Source organism: Mesocricetus auratus, unplaced genomic scaffold (assembly GCF_017639785.1).
Source record: "Mesocricetus auratus isolate SY011 unplaced genomic scaffold, BCM_Maur_2.0 Super-Scaffold_100019, whole genome shotgun sequence".
NCBI classification, from domain to species: Eukaryota; Metazoa; Chordata; class Mammalia; order Rodentia; family Cricetidae; genus Mesocricetus; species Mesocricetus auratus.
In genome coordinates, this window is record NW_024429200.1 from 36,680,827 (window position 1) to 36,700,687 (window position 19,861).

The window sequence follows — 19,861 nt, forward strand, 5'->3', positions numbered from 1 at the left end:
ATTAAAGGCGTGTGCCACCACCTCCTGAGCCTGATTTAGCTTTATACTCACTGACTATTATAGCTGCACATAAAAAGTTTTTAGTTAACATTATTTATTTTGTACAATGATAAATTTCTGTGTCCCCCAAAATGGCTGCTTCCAATTTGATAATATAATCAATCATGTTCATCTTTCTGTAAATAACTTAAGTGTTGGGGGGGGGCATGAAAACCTTTTAAATGTGGCAACTCAAGAAATTACAGAGAAAAATTCTGAGTTCTAATCTAAATGTAAATATATGTCACATGAAATCAAATCTACATTATTTCTAAAAGAGAAAAGAAAAAAGCTTAATTCAAAAGAACTTGTTATGGAGGTGTTAAAAGGGCATGGCTCTTTTGTCTTGGCTCCATTCTAGAGATTACTAGATGTGATGCTGACCCAGAGGCATGGATGATGAGAGAAGAAATAGACAGAAGTGCTACTCAGCCTGAAATGTCACCTTAAGAGCACAGGCGATAAGCTAGGATGACTAACCAGAAAGACAAATGAGCATGCATTACTGACAGCACTGAGGAGCCACCATACTGACCCAGACAGTCTACATCTGATTCTCACTACTTAGGAATCATCCTGCAATCTGTTGTTTGTTTGCTTTGTGAAGTTAGGAATACAACTCAGCACACATTACTATAACAATGAATGTAAGAGCATTCTGGAAGATGACTCGAAAACAAAAGAAAACAGAAGAGTGTATATGTGTGTGTGTGTGTGTGTATATATATATATATATATACATATATGCATATGTATATATATGTATATATATATGAGCATATTACATATGCATGTACAAACTATCTTCCCTAACCATGTCTAGTGAAAGGACTCAGAGCCACTCACACTCCAGCAGCAAAGAGCAGCATTCCCAAATCTTGGATATAAATACCTGTCATCTAGAAACCAAAAAGCAAAAGTAAGGTTCCTTGTAGAAACAGCTGATTTCATGGGTAGAGCAAGCAAAGCACAAGATGAATCAGGAACAATTTATTCTGCCAGAAAGGAAATGCACAGTAAACCAGATAGGAGCATGATAAATGGGCATAGCAGGCAGTTTAAAGATGTTGCCCCTGCCTAACCTGGGGACAACTGAAATAGCACAATAAGTGAAAACAGTAACAATTCACAACATCTCACATAAATCAGAGCCATTTAAACTACTTTTAGTTAATCAAAGGGGAGAAAAGAGAAGCAGCTTTCCATGAAACATCAACTAGTATATGCAGAGAGACAATGGAAATAAATAGTAATTGCTAATCATCATAGAAGTGGTTAATTTAGGTAGGAGTCATCAATGATGCTAAGGTCAGCAAGTGAAGGTCTGATAAGAAGTAAGAAATATGATAATGGCACAGTTTTGGAATTTATTTCCACAATTATATTTTGTTACATTCATGGCTAGTGACATGGTTTGCCACTGTGTGCCTCTGGATGAGATTCACTGAGAAGGGCATGACTATATATATCATATATCATTTAAATTAGAAACAATCTTATTTTACATATCAATCCCAGTTCCCTCTCCCTCCCATCCTCCCATCCCCATCCACTCCCCCAAGGAGGGTGAGGCCTTCCATGAGGGATCATCAAAATCTGTCATTTGGGTGAGGGCCTAGGCCCTCCCCTGTGTATCTAGGCTAAGAGAGTATCCCTCCATGAGAAATGGGCTCCAGAAGTCTGTTCATGCACTAGAGATACATGCTGGTTCCACTAGGCATGGCATCTATTCCTGATATTTCTTTCAGGAAAGAAATCACTTGGCTGGGAGGGAGGCATGAGGAAATATTTCATAGTTGTAGGATGAGGGTTATACTAGAGAATGCAGGTGTATACTTGATAAAACTGCTAAAGACTTGGAAGATGAGGAAACTGAGGCCAAAGACGTCTGAAAAAAATTAGCATAGTTTGTATTCCTGAAGGGTAGTATGTAGTTTGTATAACAGGGTTTAGTTTTTAGAAAGCATACACTGTAGTATTTTAAGGTAAAGGCACACATGCCTGAAGCTTCCTCAGAATGTTACAAAAGATTGATAAAACTGTATGTGTTGAACATATGTATTTATGCATGGAGACAGAAATGGTAAGCAATTAAAGAGAACTGTAGCAGAATATTAACAGTGAAAGAAATCTGAATGAAGGCATACCATGGCAGTTCTTTGCATTGCTAACATCTTATGAATTTAAAATTACTTCTAATTCAAGTAATCTGAGATTATTTCAAAACTATTATTAAAAATCTGAAAGCTGTAATGTAGAATACTTGCAGGTAGAAAAGAATTGGACACAGCTATCGATGTCTATGACCAGAAACAGAATGAAAACTTTGGTTTAAACTATTTACACCTTCTTTTACCACACTGACTAGATGTGTTAACAAGGAAGGCAATGGTTTTACATCTTCCATTTACTAAAGGCATCTGAATAGGCTTTTTTGTCATGGATTTTAAGCGGACATTTTACAGCCCATTGATAAAGAGAATCTTGATTTGTTCATCTTTATAGGCCAAGCATCAAACACATTTATAGTTCTGTCTCTGATACGTTGTTGAGTAGGAGTTCTAATTCCAGCATCATTCCAGCTAGAAAACACTGTAACTTGAGTATTATAAAATATTTTACTACAAGTAAAACAGAAAGACTATAGATGTCAAGTTAAATTGTGTGTGTATGTGTGTGTGTGTGTGAGAGAGAGAGAGAGAGAGAGAGAGAGAGACAAGAAAAAGTAGCAGGTGTTGCTGTTTTTTTTAAGAATTATTAATGATATGCTCTATAATCTCAAAAACAGAAAAGCATGTAATTGGTGATAAAGGACATTGGCCAAAAGAAGAGCAAGCCGTTAACAGATTTTGATATTTAAAAACGAGCAAAATATTTATAATACAAATGAAGCTTTGGAAGAAAAGTGTCAATAGTAGAAAATCCTGCTTCTAAAACAGTTTGGGGGGCCAAGACTGAACTGTATAGAAATGCTGCTAACCCATAAATCCAAATAGTCAAGTCTGAATGAGTATTTTCATTGCAGAACCAAAACTCTCCAACGCTTTTAGACAGAATCACAGTCAAACATCTAGACTGGTAAATTCAATGAGAAAAGGAATCTTGATGTACTTACCCTTGTAGAGGCAGAATATAAACCCTGATCTTCATACACAGTTCATTAAAGGTTTAACGAAGCAAAGTAATAAAATAAGCAGGAAAGTGAAGTATCTAGTGTGGGCAAGGAAGAGACAGTTTGATGAAAATTAACTGAAAAGTCCAAAAATCACTGTCTCCCAAGTTAGGTCATTCTGAGAAGGTACCCAAGATACCTAAGCATTTTTAGGATAACGCAGAGAAACTTTATGAGACTGAGATAATACTTAACTGACTCTCAAAATCTTTTGTTTTTTGACAAATTGTGTCCCATATGAAACTTAATATTTGAAAGAAACACTTAAACATTTAACCTAGATGAATGATGATATATGTACCCTCAAAGAGAAAAAAAAACTATTCAAAGCACCGAGAAGAGTTTCACTTCCATTCATGGAGATTCAGAGAACTTAATTCATCGTTCTTCCGTCAACTATATCTACTCATATACGAAAATACCTTTGATCTCTTACCTATTTATACAGGTAAGCTGTATAAATAAATGCACGTCACTTTCCTAAGTGAGCACACCCAGGAAAGGAGGAGGAAAGACAATCGACTCTCTCAGAAGTGAGGAGTGCCGCAGCAGTTTAAGAGCAGCTTTATCTTTACGGCTGAGATGCACCTGTTCATAGCCCTCACTTCAGAAGACTGCAGGCATGATTTCAGGACACGTTCACAGCACAAACTCGGGATTCTCAGAGCTGGGAGGGAGGGATCCAATACATGACACAGGAAAATACGGTTCTGTATTTCCTTCTTTGCCCCAAAGATAATAGAAATCAGTGGACTTTTAAGCAAAGATTGTTCTGTGTAACTGCTCATTCCCTCATGAAAACACTCAAATCTTCTCATTCAGATGCTGACTGACTGACTGTACAGAAAACAGAAGCCACACCTTCAACGATGCACTCAAGTCTGCACAGTGTTGGGCTTCTGTGCCAAGGAAAGTACATTTCCAGAAAGACAATTGGATCTACATCTTCTAAGCCTGCTTCAAACTAAAGCCTGTCAAGTGTAGTTACAGAATCAACTGCTAAAAGGAATTTTTGGGGGGAGGGGTGACAAAACATATCTATTTTTCTTAAAGAAATAATAGTTTTTAAGAAAAAAATCACCAGTGCTACCATACTACCTCAGAGTAGTTTACAGAATAATAGAACCTACAAGGTACAGAGCACCATTATTTTGAGATTATCTTTCCTTTCTATAATGCCTTGAAAAGCAGTAAATGCATGAAGGCACATGACAGCTACTGCCCAATCACTGCCAGTATTAAAATTATATTTTAATCTAATTTCTGGAAAGTTCTGCTGAAGCAGCCTTAAAAACACACACACACACAACACACACACACACACACACACACACACAAATTTAATGAGTTAGAGTCCAGTCAAATAGTAATCAAAATGGTAAGAAATTAACAGTATCCAGAGCACACTAACTAAACATTCAGACGTCTTCACATTCGCTCTTTAGATTTACCAATAAAACTTTCCTGGAATGGACCGTCTCAATACAAGATGTTTCAACATGCCATTCCACAGGAATGGAGCTTGTGAGAATAAAACCTCTTCAGGAGAGGCTTCACTACAGTTCTAGCTCCAATTTCCCGACTCAAACACCAGTGTAAGAACGGTTCACACAGACAGGGGGAGGACTGAGGGTACAGAGGGGCGTCCTCTTTTGTTTGGGTGGCAAAACCAACAAACATAAAGATTCGACGGTGCCATCCGCACCTCTGCCCCCCGGCCCCCATGACAGTCCGTCCTGCAGTGCACTTTTATTTAACCTCGGTACTTCGGGTCCGCGGAGCCGGTGGAATCCCAACGCTTTCCACGTCTCAACCCGGGCTGCGGAGGCAGTGAGCTCTGGGGCTTCCACAGAAAACGAAACGTCCGCAGACGGACAAAGCGATGGAGACGTGTGTGTGTGTGTGTGTGTGTGTGTGTGTGTGTGTGTGTGTGTGTGTGTGTGTGTGTGTGTGTGTGTGTGTGTGTGTGTGTGTGTGTGTGTGTGTGTGTGTGTGTGTGTGTGTGTGTGTGTGTGTGTGTGTGTGTGTGTGTGGAGGATGGGGCGCGCCCCGGCAAGCGGGAGGCTTGCAAATTCGTGAGCGCGAGAAACCCGGTGGGGTGGACGGGATGCTCTCTACCTGTTCCGGGGATGGGGACAGAAGGGACGGCGGGCGCGCTCGCAAGAGGCACGGGAAGGGCGTGAATGGGGCAGCTGTAGACAGCCTCGGCCGGAGGCGAGCCGCGGAGCAGACACTTACGGTTACTTCTCCCGGTGGGGACCGGGGTCGCGTGGACCCCGCAGGTCTGCGGGTCTTGCTGCGCCGCGGCCACCTGCCTCGCGTGCCAGGCGGCTGACCTCGGGTCCACTCCGCGCCCCACCCACCCGCCCGCCCGGCCGCAGCTGCCGGAGCCCGAGGATGCGCGCTGGAGGCCGGCGGGAAGCAAGCGCTGCGTGAGCCCCGACGCGCCCGGCGAGCTCACACTGGGCCGGCGCCCCCCATCTTCTCCGCGGCTCTCGGGGTAGGGAGGAGGGGGCGGTGACGCCTGCCTCCGGCGCTCGGTCAAGTCCAGCGCATGGCCGTGCCGGGTGCGCGCGCCGCCGCCGCCGCCGAGGCCGACCTCCCCCTTCCCGGCGCCGGGCTCCGGCGCGGCCCGCAGCGCGAGCCCACGGCTGCCCGCTCCCCGCCCCAGACAGCCGCGGCCGCCGCACCAAGTGGCACGGACCGGCACGAACGGGCAGCACCCCCGCACGACGACCCGGAAGCTTTTCCGCCGCAAACCTCCAGCGGGCTGGGGCGGGGAGACAGAGAGAAGGGGGGGCGTAACCCCGGAAGTTATCTCCCGGGCGCCGGTAGCGGCGGGATGGCGAGCTGAGGCCTTGGCAGTCCCGAGTTTGTTGGGGGGAAGCTGCGAGGTGACTGGGGGCCGCGGAGAGGGGAGGACCGTGGAAGAGCGGGTGTCCCCGCGGCCCGAGCTTCGGGGCGGGCGGCCTCGGGTGACGACCCCAGGGGCTTCCTGCCGCGGGAAGTTGGGCCGGGCGGGAGGAATGAGCCGACGGTGACGGCTCCTCCGTCCTCCGCTTGCTGCCCCGCCCTGGGATTTGGATGTAGCGGCCCGGGAGAAGACCGGCCGCTCGCTCGGGTGAGTGAGTCTCCTCGGTGTCCTTCGCGGAGACAAGGCGAGAGGCACGATCCGGACGGCAGCTAGCGGATACGGGTGGGACGGCGAGCCTCTCTCTCTCTCCCCGGCGAGGTTCTGCAGGCAGCCGCGGGGCGGCCGCCGAGAAGCCGGGCTCCTCGGTGGGGCGGGTGGGGCCGAGGGCAGCCCCAGGAGCAGAGCGGCCTGCGTCCTGCCCCGAGGTGGAACGCCGGTGGGCGGCGGCACGGGAAAGCTTCCCCGGCGCAACGCTGTCGTTGCCGGAAAGCGATGCCCAGCTCGTCGCTTCGCGTCCCCTTTCTCCCTCCTTTCCGAGCTCTTCGCGGCTGGTTGTCCTCTTGCTTTCTTTGCTGCCCCCGCCCCTCGGTTTGCATCCTCGGGAGAAGCTTCTCCGTGGCCGGCCTACCTCCAGATTTCAGTCCCACTCCTGTCCTGCTCTCTCTCGGAGAACTTACCTAAACAGTTTGCAAACAGACCAGCTGACCCACAAAAGAATATCACCCCTGATGAGGGCACCGAATGACCGGCTCCCCGCCTCTCCTTTCTTGATCCTAGTGATAACCAAAAGTGCCCCTACGTCTTCCTAAATAGATCTCAGAAACCTCTCCCAGCTATGAGCCATCTCCACTTACTTAAGCCCTCAATATTTAGGCAGCATGTTATTTATGCCTGAGCATTTTCTCCGGCGCCGTGAGCCATAGAACATAGTAACAATACCTGTGTTTCTTTTGACTAGATCTCTCTTCTATCCTTTTGTGTTTCTACTGCACTAGCCTTACCTTCACGGCTGGTAACTTGTGGTTTTTCTGCCTTCAGCCTTTGTTTCTTTACATATCATTAAATGCTACTAGTGAATGTTTTAAAATATGTGATAGGTGTTAACAAAACTCTGTAAATAGACGTTTTCTTGTCATGAATTCACTGACACAAAAGTTAATTTACTTTAAATTCCGTGTAGATAGTTAACAGCTACCAAATTTCTCCTTTAGGGGCTTTATAGAAAGCATTGTTTTCTGCAATTGTCATGTATTTGGTACAGTTTCTCTACAATACAATGCCTTTTAAAGAAGTTTGCAGTCTTAAGACATCCATATGTCGTATTATTTAGTTCATTATGTTTTGGTCGTTGTTAATCTGAGGTGAAAAGAATTACTAAACAAGTTTTTGAGAAAAGCCTTTTTTTAATATTCTGTAAACAGTTCTTTTGCATACAGTAGGCTTTTAGAATGATCTTATAAAATGTTTGAATGAAAAAATTCTGTGAACTATAGAATGGGAATTAATCTGTTCATAAAATGTCCTCATCCTTGTGTTTCACTCCAACTTCTTCATTGGAATTCCTTAGTTTTTTTGGTTCAAAATACATTGAAACTTTTGTAATTAAAAAAATTAAGACAAATGTCTGAGAAGAAATACTTGTTAAACTATTATACTAAATTTTATTTAACGTGCCAGAAGTTACTGTATTTTAAAAGAACTTCATTTTCATAAATTTTTCAAAATAAGGCATTTTTTTTTTATTTTAGGAAAGTGAGTTAGGGCATCAAAGTGACCTCAGTTGCATCTGAGAAAACAGAATGAGTGTGTATCCTCTCAAGTAACATTTCAACCCTTTTTTGAAATGCTTTTTTTTTTCTTTTCCTGGGAGTTGAAGCAGTAAGGGACTCATTAAATATGAAAAGACCATTTTAATGACTAATGGGTCTTTTAAAAAATTAAAGAAAGTATATCACTGAGAGGAACATTTAAAAGCCAAAAGGATAAAAGATATTCAATCCAAGAGAAGCTTTTTAGTGTACTTGAGAAAAAGTAATTGCCCAGTGAAGTCTTTAAAAAAATAGTTTTTGGGGGGAGAGGGAGGATTGTATATATCAACACAGTGAATATATTTAGAAGAAAAACTTTGGGATATCTAGGGAACTGATAACAGAAATGGCAAAGATTTCTTTTGTACTGACCACATGGTTCGGGTCAACGATGAGCATCTCCAAAGAAAGTTAGGATGACCTAAGTTAGGTCATCCAAGTATCTAAATCAAATGTTTTCTTGCTGAAATTTGTAGAGTGTCAATAGGTATTATATAAGATTAAAAAACAATTATAAAATGTGAATATTTTAAAAGTAAAAGTGGTTGGACTGGGTGTGATATATATTTATCTTGCTACCAATTATGTTATTTACTCTTCCAAGGAATTTTTTGTTTGTTTTATAAAGCAATGGGAAATCCAGAAAACATAGAAGATGCATATGTTGCGGTTATCCGTCCAAAGAATACTGCCAGTCTAAACTCTCGGGAATACAGAGCTAAGTCCTATGAGGTGAGAAAATTTAATAACATTTGACTTCTACCGTTGAATGTCATTCTGTATTACCATTTACATATAAAGCATTTTGAGCATCTAGTCTAGATCTCTACCCAATGGTATTTTTTTCTGTTGCATACTTTTCAATAATGTGGCATTTGTTTACATGTGTAGATTATTTGATAAAAAGTTATTTGAGGAGCTGAGATGTAGACCAGTTGATAGAGTGCTTGGCTAACATTCATAAAGGTCTGAGTTTGAAACCCAGCACTGCATAAAACCAAACAATGTGAACCATGGCTACATAGAGAACTTGAGGCCAGCCTGAGTTACATGAGTCCCTGCCTTAAAAAAGAGAGAACTAAGACAAAGACATGATTTTGTTTGTTTGTTTGTTTGTTTGTTTGTTTGTTTTTTTGATTTTTTTTGTGACAGAGTTTCTCTGTGTGTAGCCATGACTATCCCAGAACTCAAGTTGTATACCAGGCTGGCTTTGAACTCAGAGGTCTACCTGCATCTGCCTCCTGAATGCTGGGATTAATGATGAGCACCACTATGCCCAGCTCATGATTTTCTTAAGTTTATTTACTTAGGTTTTATATAATTTATAGAATAACTCAAAAATTTAGTGAAAAATCAATTTACTCAGACTTTGAATATAAAGATTGATATTGGTTATTTTCAGATTATTTTAAACAATTCATTGAAAACTATATTTTACCTTAAATCATTTGACTGCTTTAGGCAGTCAAATAACTTTTCTTTAGTCTTATATAGATTAGTAAATGTGTAATTGGGGCAGTTATATCTCTGTGTGTGTTACAGTTATATATTACATATATAAATAAAATTGAATTGCTTTTTTCTGTATAACAGATTTGTAGCCTAATTTTTCTAACATTTTGTTTAAACTGCTTTTGTAAGGTTGTCTGTAGCCATTTCCCAATGTATAGACTGACTTGGGAATCTGCTTGTACTAAGAGCCTATTCCTTATGGGTTCTGACTTGATAGATCCAGAGAGGAGACTAGCATTGGTATTATTTTAAAGCCTCATAGCTTATTCTGTAATATGCACCTAGGGATGAGAAAGGCTGTCAGGTTATAGTGTATTCTAGGGCAAGTGAATTTTAAACTTTGTATTAATGCTGTTTTTCCCATCTAAGATTTTATTGCATGAAGTTCCAATTGAAGGGCAGAAAAAAAAGAGAAAGAAAGTTTTGCTGGAAACTAAACTTCAAGGCAACAGTGAAATAGCCCAAGGCATATTGGATTATGTCGTAGAAACTACCAAACCAATTTCTCCTGCAAACCAAGGGATCAGAGGTAGGCGACCTTCTCTCTCCCTACACCTGACAGTTTGTTTTCAGTAGTAAAAAGGAAAAATGTGTGGGTTGGTGTTGTTTTGTTTTGTTTATTTTGTTCACTGTGTAACCCTACCTAGACTGGAACTCAATATGTAGATCAGGCTGGCCTTGAACTGGCAGAGGTCTGTCTACTTCTCCTGAATGCTAGAACTAAAGACTTGTGCTGTTGTGCCTGGCCCAGATAAATATTTTTAAAAATATTTTTAAAATCTATTTCTTTTTATGTTTCTTTCCATTTGAAAAAGTAGGAAGACCTCAGGAAGTTGTTAAACTATAGTCCATATCCTTGAAGAAATAACTTCATTGGAATTTTATTAGCAAGTATTAACTTTACAAAATAGATACAATTATAGAATTTTCCAATATGTACTATGTACTTTATCATATCACTGTTGCAGTTTAGTCCCCTCTCCACCCTGCACTGGTCCTCTGCTTCCCAAAGATAAATAATTTCTGTAGAACCCAAACCATGTAAAGAACAGCAGTGTTAGTGATTTATTCATTTAGAGACTACAGAGTACTTTTTGCTAGCTGTATGGTTTTCTAGATAATTATCTTTGAGCTATTTTTATTTCTACCAGACAGAAGAAATAACCATAATCCTTTCTCTATGGCTAAATGATACATAGTATTCATGGATTAATCAGCCAAAAACAAAAAAAAAAACAAAAAACTTTTAAGTTACCAAGGTAAAACAGTTTTCTTCTCATTTGAGTCATAGGAAAGATATCCTTAAAAAACAAAACAAAAACTGAAAAAGTAATACAAAGTATTAACCTTGTTCAGGCAGTGGTGGCACATATCATTGACCCCCGGCACTCTGGAGGCAGAGGCAGGTGGATGCTTTTGAGTTCAATACCAGCTTTGAACTCATAGTAAAGTCCAAGACAGCCAGAGCTACATAGAGAAGCCCTGTCTCAAAAATAAGTAGACAGACAGAAAGACAGGAAGAAAGAAAGTTTTAACCCTGAAAAATTGGAGCCCATTTATAATATTAGATAAAGTGTAGCCTGTGCAAGTTACTGAAAAGTGATAACCTAGTTTTAGCCTCATAAGAAACAAGAGAGCAGTCAGAAGTTACATTTATAAACTGTGTGTAAGTTATGATTTAAAAAGGGAGGTTTTCAGGGGCTGGGTAGATGGCTCAGTAGCTGCTCTTACAGAAGACTCAGGTTCAATTTTCAGAATCCACATGGTGGCCCACAACTGTCTGTGGCCAGCTCGTAGGAAGTTTCTAGTACATTAAAATATGGCCCTGAATCTATTAGATGGTGTCTATATGTTGACCCTGTAATTTCAAATTTTACCAACAATTATTTTGTTGTTTTTTTTGTATGTATATTGGGTGTGCATGTGTGCCTAAATGCTCATGTGTGTGTGTGTGAGTATAGGTCATGCTTGTACCACAGCTGATATGTAGAGGTGCCAGGGCAGCCTTGAGTATCTCTGGCCTGGCTTCCACCTTGTTTGATAAAGGATTTCTTGAGTGTCTCTGGCCTGGCTTCCACCTTGTTTGATAAAGGATTTCTTGATTGCTACAGTTGCATACACCAGGCTAGTTGGTCCTCAAACTCCTGGGACTTCTATCTACATCTCCCATCTTCCTGTAGGACACTAGGATTATAGGCACACACGAATGTGCCCAGATTTACATGGCTTCTAAGAATTCTCACACTTGTGCAGCTAATACTTTGCTGCCTGAGTCATCTCCCCCAACTGGCAGTATTATGAGTTTTTATTAGTACATATAATATGACTGCCTTTTTGTATGTTTTGAGTTCCTTTTCTAAAATCTTTATTTTCTTTGGTCTTTTTATATAAATTTTTAAAATTTTATTAAGTTAATTTCTTATTAAGATTACTTTATATATATATATATGTAATTATGTACATAATAACTTTTCATTTTAAATTGTATTTATTTTTGTGATGCATTGCAAGAGATCAAACTCAGACCCTTGCTCCTGTTGGACAAGTGTTATGTGAATGAGGGGTGTCTCCAACCCCTAAAACCCTGTTTTCTAATCCTGAAGGCAATTTGTAAGATTTAAATATCTGTTGTCTTCGGCCAAGTGTGATGGTTAGCACCTGTAATCTTGACACTTGGGAGGCTGAGGCAGCAGAATCATGAGTTAAAGGCTAGCTTGGGCTGCAGTGAAGGACCCTATCTCAGCAGAGCAAAGAAGTAAGCAAAACATTCTCTTACTTCCATCTTTGCTTTCTTTCTTTCTTTCTTTTTTCTTATTAGGAAAACGTGTGGTACTAATGAAGAAATTTCCTCTGGATGGAGAGAAAACAGGCAGGGAAGCGGCGCTGTTCATTGTTCCATCAGTTGTCAAAGGTAATCTAAGTTTAGATTGTCAGGTATTTTGAATGTTAATTGGAAATTTACTGCAGTATTTAGAAGTATGCATTTGTAGTTACTAGTGTAATATTGTTATACATGTTTTTAACAGAAGAAAAAATATGAATATTTTAATTTCAAGATAATGTGTAGGCTTCTTGGCTAATTCATAATGTTTTCATTTCCATTTTTAAGATGGAGATGTGAAGAGAGAAGGAATAATTGAAATTAAAAGTATTCAAGTTAAGGAGCTAGAGAGATGGTATGCTTCTGGAGGACCCTGGGTCAATTCCCATCATTAAAACTGTGGGTCACAACCATCTATATCTCCAATTCTAGGAGATCCAGCTGTGGTGATATTTTGTTTCTGATCTAACAAATAAAGCTTGCCTAAGGATCAGAGCACAGAGGTAACCATGCTAGTTAGCCATAGCGGCTAGGCAATGGTAGTGCACACCTTTAATCCCAGCACTGGGGAGACGGAGGCAGACAGATCTCCATTAGTTCAAGGCAACCCTGGACTACGTGTGATTGGCTCTGTCTAAAGGAGAAACAGAGCTCACACAAAGGTGAGCCCAGCACCTGGGATCACATGCCTTTTGTTCCAGTACTAGGAGGTAGAGTCGTCAGGAGTTATATACCTGGGCAGAGAGCGGGCTATAAGGCAGGAGGATTCATAGAGATGGAGGCAATCTGAGGATCAGTGCAGTCTGAGGACAGGATTACCACTTTGGTCTAAGCATTGGTAGAGGTGAGAATTCTCTAACGACTGGCCACTGTGTTCTCTGATCTTCAGTATTAACCCCAACATCAGGCTCTGTGATTTTAGTATTTACAACAATTAGAATTTGTGCTACATCCAGCAATGTCTTCTGACCTCTGAAGGTACCAGGCTTGCATGTGGTAGGCAGATCAGACTCTGTCCACAGAAAACTCATGTACATAATACAAAACTTAAAAAGTATTCTGGTCAGGCGGTGGTGGTACACACCTTTAATCTCAACACTCAGGAGGCAGAGGCAGGCAGCTCTCTGTGCATTCAAGGCCAGCCTGGTCTACAAAGTGAATTCCTGGACAACGAGACCTACACAGAGAAATCTTCTCTTAAAAAAAAGGAAAAAAAAAGATATTCTGTTATAAAGCAATTTTCAAAGGGTATGCCATTAATAATCTAAAAATAGATATAACTTACAATGAAGCTAAGAAAATGTCCATTGTACTTCTAAAGTATTCTGCCCAGTAATATTATTGATAACATTTACAGAACATAGGGCTAATATAAAATTTTAAGTTGAGCTTCAGACATCCTGGAATGATAGAAATCAGTTTTCTGTGTCATTGCAGATCCTATAGCTAAATCATTTTGAGACTTTGGGCAGTCTTTAAGACTTAGAAGTTAACTGTATGTAAATAGAGACAATATTATTCCATGCTCTTACTTGATTCATAGTATAGACAGAATTCATTGAGGTATTCAATATGAAATTACTTAGAAACCATAGTGCTGGCCTCATATAAGATAGTGATACTTTTGATAAAAATTTACTGACCACCATAGACAAACATCAGCCTGCTGCTTCTTATATTTGCATTATTTTATTGGCCAGCTCTAGCACACAAGATTCATTCTTCTAAGTGTACTCAAGTTTTAAAATATCTAGCCTTTTAAATGTCAGACATCTTAGTAGGTTTTACAACATTATTGAGGAAGAGATTATAAAGTTTATAAGTGCTGGAACCAGAGGGCTGTCTTAGTGATTAAAAGTGCTTGCCATGCAATCCTGATGACCTGAGTTGGATCCCTGGAACCCACATAAAACAGCCAAAAGCCTCTGGGGTCCCAGCATTCCAATTGTGAGTTTGGGAAATGGAAACAGTAGAATGAATGAACCAAAATCTCATGAGCCAGCCATCCTGGAGTCTGCTGCATGTAGCAGAAAACAGGTCACACATTGTAGCAACAAGGTGGAGACAAGAACCAACTCCCCCAAATTGTTCCCAGATCTACATACAAACACACTAAACAAAACTGAAGATAATAATTGCTGTGTCCAGTATTGTAATTCCAGATACAGAACAATTTCTGTTATTTTCACAAATTTTGAGAACAGCACTATATTAAGAATACCTATTTGTAAACTTTATTTAATGTGATAATTTCTTCGTTTTTCTTTTTCAGATAATACTAAATATTCATATACTCCAGGATGCCCAGTTTTTTACTGCTTACAAGATATCATGAGAGTTTGTAGCGAATCCAGTACTCACTTTGCAACGCTTACAGCAAGGATGTTAATAGCCTTGGATAAGTAAGAAACATTCAGAATGTTTTAATCATAATTGCAATTAGTCTGAGGTACACTTCTGCAAAATGTTAATGAAAAATAACTTCTTGTATTAAAAAATGGGTCAGTTTTCAGTTCTAAGGATGAAAAAATCCTGCAAGACTGCCTTGCCTACTTAGAGGACGTTAATTTTATCTTTCCAAAATATTGAACACTTCCCAGCTTTCAGGATCAAGATTCTTCTCTTATAAAAGTAGGCATAGTAGTTACTTGTGTCAGTGAGCAAGTCATAGTCTTCTTTTGAGTGATATCATGTGTGAGGAGGCCCAATATGGAAGTGAGTCGTGCTTTGCTAAGGTGTTTTATGGTTAGAATGGCATAGACATTTTAGAATAATTGCTGTCTGTTGAAAGCCTTTATTAAGTACTTAAGACTGACAGTTTTGAAAGGCTGAACATAGTTTTAGAACCTGTAGCAGGTCAGCGTTCTAGAGCAGCCGACCTTTCCCACCTTCGCTTTTGAACATGCTCTTCTGCCTCTCTTCCTCTCACCAGGTGGCTAGATGAGCGCCATGCACAGTCTCACTTTATTCCGGCTTTATTCCGACCTTCTCCCCTTGAACGGATAAAGACAAATGTTATAAACCCTGCGTACGCTGCTGAGTCAGGTCAGACAGAAAACTCACTACATATGGGCTATAGTGCACTAGAAATAAAGAGTAAAATGTTAGCCCTAGAGAAAGCAGACACCTGCATTTACAACCCTTTGTTTGGATCAGATCTTCAGTATACAAATCGGGTAAGAGATGAATTTTGACTCTGGTTTCAAAAGACATTTCAAATATAATTTTTACTAAAAAAAGATGCATTAATTGTCATTAGAAACATTAAAATAATATCAGTATATGAGACTTATAAGAAGTTTTTAATTTATTTTGTTTTTTCCCCTTTTCTAGGTAGATAAAGTGGTAATAAATCCATACTTTGGTCTAGGAGCTCCAGACTACTCAAAAATCCAAATTCCCAAACAGGAAAAATGGCAGCGAAGCATGAGCAGTGTCATGGAAGACAAGTACTGGTTTGGTTTTACTCTAATTGGCTTTCATAACTTGATGTTAGAATCTATCTAGGCAGTAAGTAAGCGGTGTGGTCACTGGCCTACAGCTGCACAGTGATAGGTAGTTTGCATAGATGTGTGTCACATCTGTTTTGAAGGAATGTGAGTGTCAACAGTATTTATACTTTCTTCATTTCTTTTTTATGATTAGAGAACGACAGTGGGTTGATGACTTTCCTTTGCATCGGAATGCCTGCGAAGGAGATTCAGAATTACTAAGCCATCTTCTTAATAAGGGATATTCAGTCAACCAACTAGATAATGACCACTGGGCACCCATTCATTATGCATGCTGGTAAGTAGATTATTCTCTTTAGGAACACTAACTGTTCTTATTCCAGACAGCATGTGACATGTTTGGCTTCTGAGCATTCTGTCCTGATCTTTTTTTTTTTTTATTACTGTATATATACTACTCTTCATAATTGCCAAATCAGCCACAAGTCAAGCACTGGCAGTCTTCTTAGCCATAGCAAGTCATACAGTAACATGGCCAGTAGTTAGTAAATGCCAGTGCAAACCATGGGGCTCCATATTGCCCCATCATGATGCTATTGGTTTGTATTGCTCTATTCTTACTGTAAAATTGACATTTATTAAGTACATGGGATTTGAACTTATATCATGTTAGAAAATTATCTATTAAATGTACAATGTGGCCGGGCAGTGGTGGCGCACGCCTTTAATCCCAGCACTCGGGAGGCAGAGGCAGGTGGATCTCTGTGAGTTCGAGGCCAGGCTGGACCGACAGCCTCGAAAACAATACAGAGAAACCCTGTCTCGAAAAACCAAAAAAAAAAAAAAAATGTACAATGTGAAAGATAATATTTGAATAAATAAAAAGGAAGCTAAAAAAGAAAAGAAAATTATCCATCTAGCCTTTTCAGAATCTAAGGTATCAATAAGCCTAACAAATCCTTCAGAGATTTTTAGAATCACTACCTTTTATTTTATCAGATGTAAGGGTTGGAACAGAATTGGGATTAGTTCTTTGTGTTCATTGTCCAATGAACTGTTACAACTGTTATAACTGAATAACTGTTGGCACTGTTATTCTTCTCACATAATTATGCTGCCTAGCTGAACTGAGTTCTTATTTCATAGCAGTAATATACTGTTATAGATTCTAGTCTCAAAAAGACATAGTTATTCCATTTTTATGAGATTGACTTAATGTATTGTTTTATGTGATCTTAATTTAGTAAATAATACTACAGTATTTACTTTCTATTAAATGTCCATAGTATCATAGTTGTGTCACACTGAACAAGGACCTTCACCTCTAAACAATTCAGTATCCTTACCTATAAATAAATTACATTAATTACTGTTGATTGAGAGCTTGGTGGTGGAAGACTTACCTAGTATGTACTGAGTCCTGGGTTCAATAGTCAGCACTATAAAAAGTAACTAATAGTAATTCTAGAAGTCTTTTCAATTCACATCTTTTATTTCTCTGATTCTAATAGTTGTATCAAGCTGTTTAATGGTCATTTTTAATATACATGCTTTTCTATTTCTCTAAAAAAAAGTCTGTTCTATCTATAAATATGCTTTTGATAGGGAATGTAGTTCAGTGGCAGAACACTTGATCAGTGTACATAAGGTCCAAGGTTTAATCCTAGTAGCAGGGGAAAAACCAGCAAGCTTTTATATTTATAATTCTACCCTAAGTAATCTTTAACTGATATATTAGATTTTCCCTCATATAACTATTAAATACTGCTAGTAAGAAAAATACTTACAGATAAAAAGAAAGTGTACATTACATTTCAATCCTCAAAATTTGCTGCAGAATTGGGAGTGATAACATCAGTGAACTTTAATTTAGGAATCCCAGATTTATATATTTGAGTGTGCTTTCCATTTTGCAGCGGAGGTTATTTTTTTCTAGTAAAAGAAAAGCTCTGAACTACCTACTACATAAACACAGTAGTGTAGTGTGACATTTCATGTGTTTGGGGATGTCCCAAGGTTTCAGTAGCTGTGGTTAGTTCCTAAGTATGATCCTTATTAAGTTGCTTAACTTCCTAATAGCCCACTTGTGTATCTACAAGATGGGGTTTAAAATGATGTTTTTCCTAAGATAAAATAGAAAATGCTGTTTACTTAAAACTTACAGCATTATGTAACTTAATGTAAGCCTTTTTAAAAATTACTTTGCTTCTGATGCTAAGTTGCTTTTTTATGCTGTTACTTGGTTTGGTAGGTTTCCATGGTGCTGCCAACTGAACCCAGGGCTTCTTGATGCATAGATTTGCCAGTGAGCTTCTCCTTCTGACCCAGTTTTGAAGTAGAGATTATGTCTCCTGATTCTAATTTTGTACTTGATGGGATGACTATGCCATCTTTTTCCTCTAGTTTTCAGAGTGTATTTCTCTTAGTTGGTCAGAAATTGAAACAGTTGATTTGAGCTACAGTAATATATAAACATTCTAGGTATCACTACAGTAATATATAAACATTCTAGGTATCACTACAGTAATACATAAAACATTCCTAAGCATTCCCAGCACTTAAGTCAGTATCTTAATATATTGTTTGTTCTCTAAATTTACTCAGATATCTTGTAAAATTTGAATGTTCAAGCATTTCAGGTGGTTTACAGGTACCTTTTATGTCTTTATAGGTATGGGAAAGTTGAGGCCACTCGCATATTATTAGAGACAGGGAAGTGCAACCCAAACCTTTTAAATGGCCAGCTTAGCTCACCTCTTCACTTTGCTGCTGGAGGGGGGCATGCAGACATAGTACAGATCCTCCTAACTCACCCAGACATTGACAGGGTAAGTTACATGTCTTTATCTTTTTGTATTTAACAACTAACAAGTAGTGATACAAAAACATTTCATTGTATACTTAACAGGTCAACCAAAAAGAACAAATTTTACTTTATAGAGTATGATGTATGTATTGACTGTGCTTTTAATCATAAATTTTAAATTTTTATTTTGGTAAAGTACTCTTTACATAAAATGTTCAGTTTAACCACTTAGTTGCAAAGTTCATAGCATTCAGTACATTTATTTGTGTTGTTATATATTGCCATTACATACATCCATCTCCAAAAAATATATAAAATTCATTCTATGTTTTATTTCTCCTCTAATGTCTTGAAGAAAGAAAACCATTTACCCATTTTCTAGAATTTGTACTAAGAATCATTTGGTACAAAGGAAAGTAAAACTGTGGAAACCTTTTGTAAATCTATAACTGAACTTTTAAAGAACATAATCCTACTAATTTGTGCTTTGAGTACTTTAGCTTTTCTAAGTTTTGTTTTAGTATATACTAAGCATAGTTAATATTTCCTTGATCCTTAACCAGAGCATTTTATATTTTAATTGAATAATATTCCTTCAGAACACCATGTATTTGTAATATCTTTTTGTCCATCGTTTCCTCAATTCTAGCATATAACAGACCAACAAGGAAGATCTCCACTAAATGTTTGTGAAGAAAACAAACAAAATAACTGGGAAGAAGCTGCAAAATTGTTGAAAGAAGCCATTAACAAACCAGTAAGACTTATCTGAATAGTTAGAGCCAAATGTTGTATTTAAATTGACAGTTTACATAAGCTCAACCCTAAGTTCATCCCTATCTTAGACGGGGTTTTCACTTCTGTGAAGAGACGCCATGGCATTTAATCTGGCTGGCTTACAGTTCAGAGGTTCAGTCCATTATCATCATGGCAGGAAGCGTGGTGGCATGCAGGCAGATGCAGTAGCTGAGCATCCTCCCTCTTGTAGGCAACAGGAAGTCAACTGTGGTACTGGGTGGTATCCTGAGCACAGGAAACCTCATAGTCTGCCCCCACAGTGACATGCTTTCTCCAGCAAGACTGTACCCACTCCAACAAAGTCATATCTCTGTATAGCGCCACTCCCTATGAGATTATGGGCCAGTTACTTTCAAACTATACAATCCTCCTCTTTACAAAAAAAAAAATTAACTCAGTATAATCTCATGTGACAGATATAACTAAACATATCACTAGACATTTGTACTATTGGTGTTGGTATTGTCTGTTTGTACAACATCCATGATATAGCCTGTATTATACCTAGACTTTATAGCATATAGGATGATCTAGGTGAT

At 39.2% G+C, this 19,861-nt stretch overlaps 2 protein-coding genes across 6 annotated transcripts in view; one reads left to right on the forward strand and one right to left on the reverse strand.

Annotated features, from left to right (window-relative positions):
- Ankib1 (ankyrin repeat and IBR domain containing 1) overlaps window positions 1-5,563 on the reverse strand; it is a 108,545-nt gene extending 102,982 nt beyond the window's left edge. For all 4 annotated transcript variants that reach the window (XM_040728713.1, XM_040728712.1, XM_040728711.1 and 1 more), the window contains exon 1: window positions 5,450-5,563. The gene's annotated coding sequence lies outside the window, so the exon portion shown is untranslated. The remainder of the gene's footprint in view (window positions 1-5,449) is intronic.
- Window positions 5,564-6,103: 540 nt separating this feature from the next.
- Window positions 6,104-19,861, forward strand: part of Krit1 (KRIT1 ankyrin repeat containing) — a 34,183-nt gene continuing 20,425 nt past the window's right edge. For both annotated transcript variants that reach the window (XM_013123192.3, XM_040728715.1), the window contains exons 1-10: window positions 6,104-6,332; window positions 8,562-8,665; window positions 9,815-9,974; window positions 12,264-12,356; window positions 14,539-14,668; window positions 15,199-15,442; window positions 15,600-15,715; window positions 15,912-16,055; window positions 18,390-18,546; window positions 19,174-19,281. In XM_013123192.3, coding sequence (XP_012978646.2) covers window positions 8,564-8,665; window positions 9,815-9,974; window positions 12,264-12,356; window positions 14,539-14,668; window positions 15,199-15,442; window positions 15,600-15,715; window positions 15,912-16,055; window positions 18,390-18,546; window positions 19,174-19,281 — 1,254 coding nt within the window. In that variant the 5' untranslated portion in view covers window positions 6,104-6,332; window positions 8,562-8,563. The remainder of the gene's footprint in view (window positions 6,333-8,561; window positions 8,666-9,814; window positions 9,975-12,263; window positions 12,357-14,538; window positions 14,669-15,198; window positions 15,443-15,599; window positions 15,716-15,911; window positions 16,056-18,389; window positions 18,547-19,173; window positions 19,282-19,861) is intronic.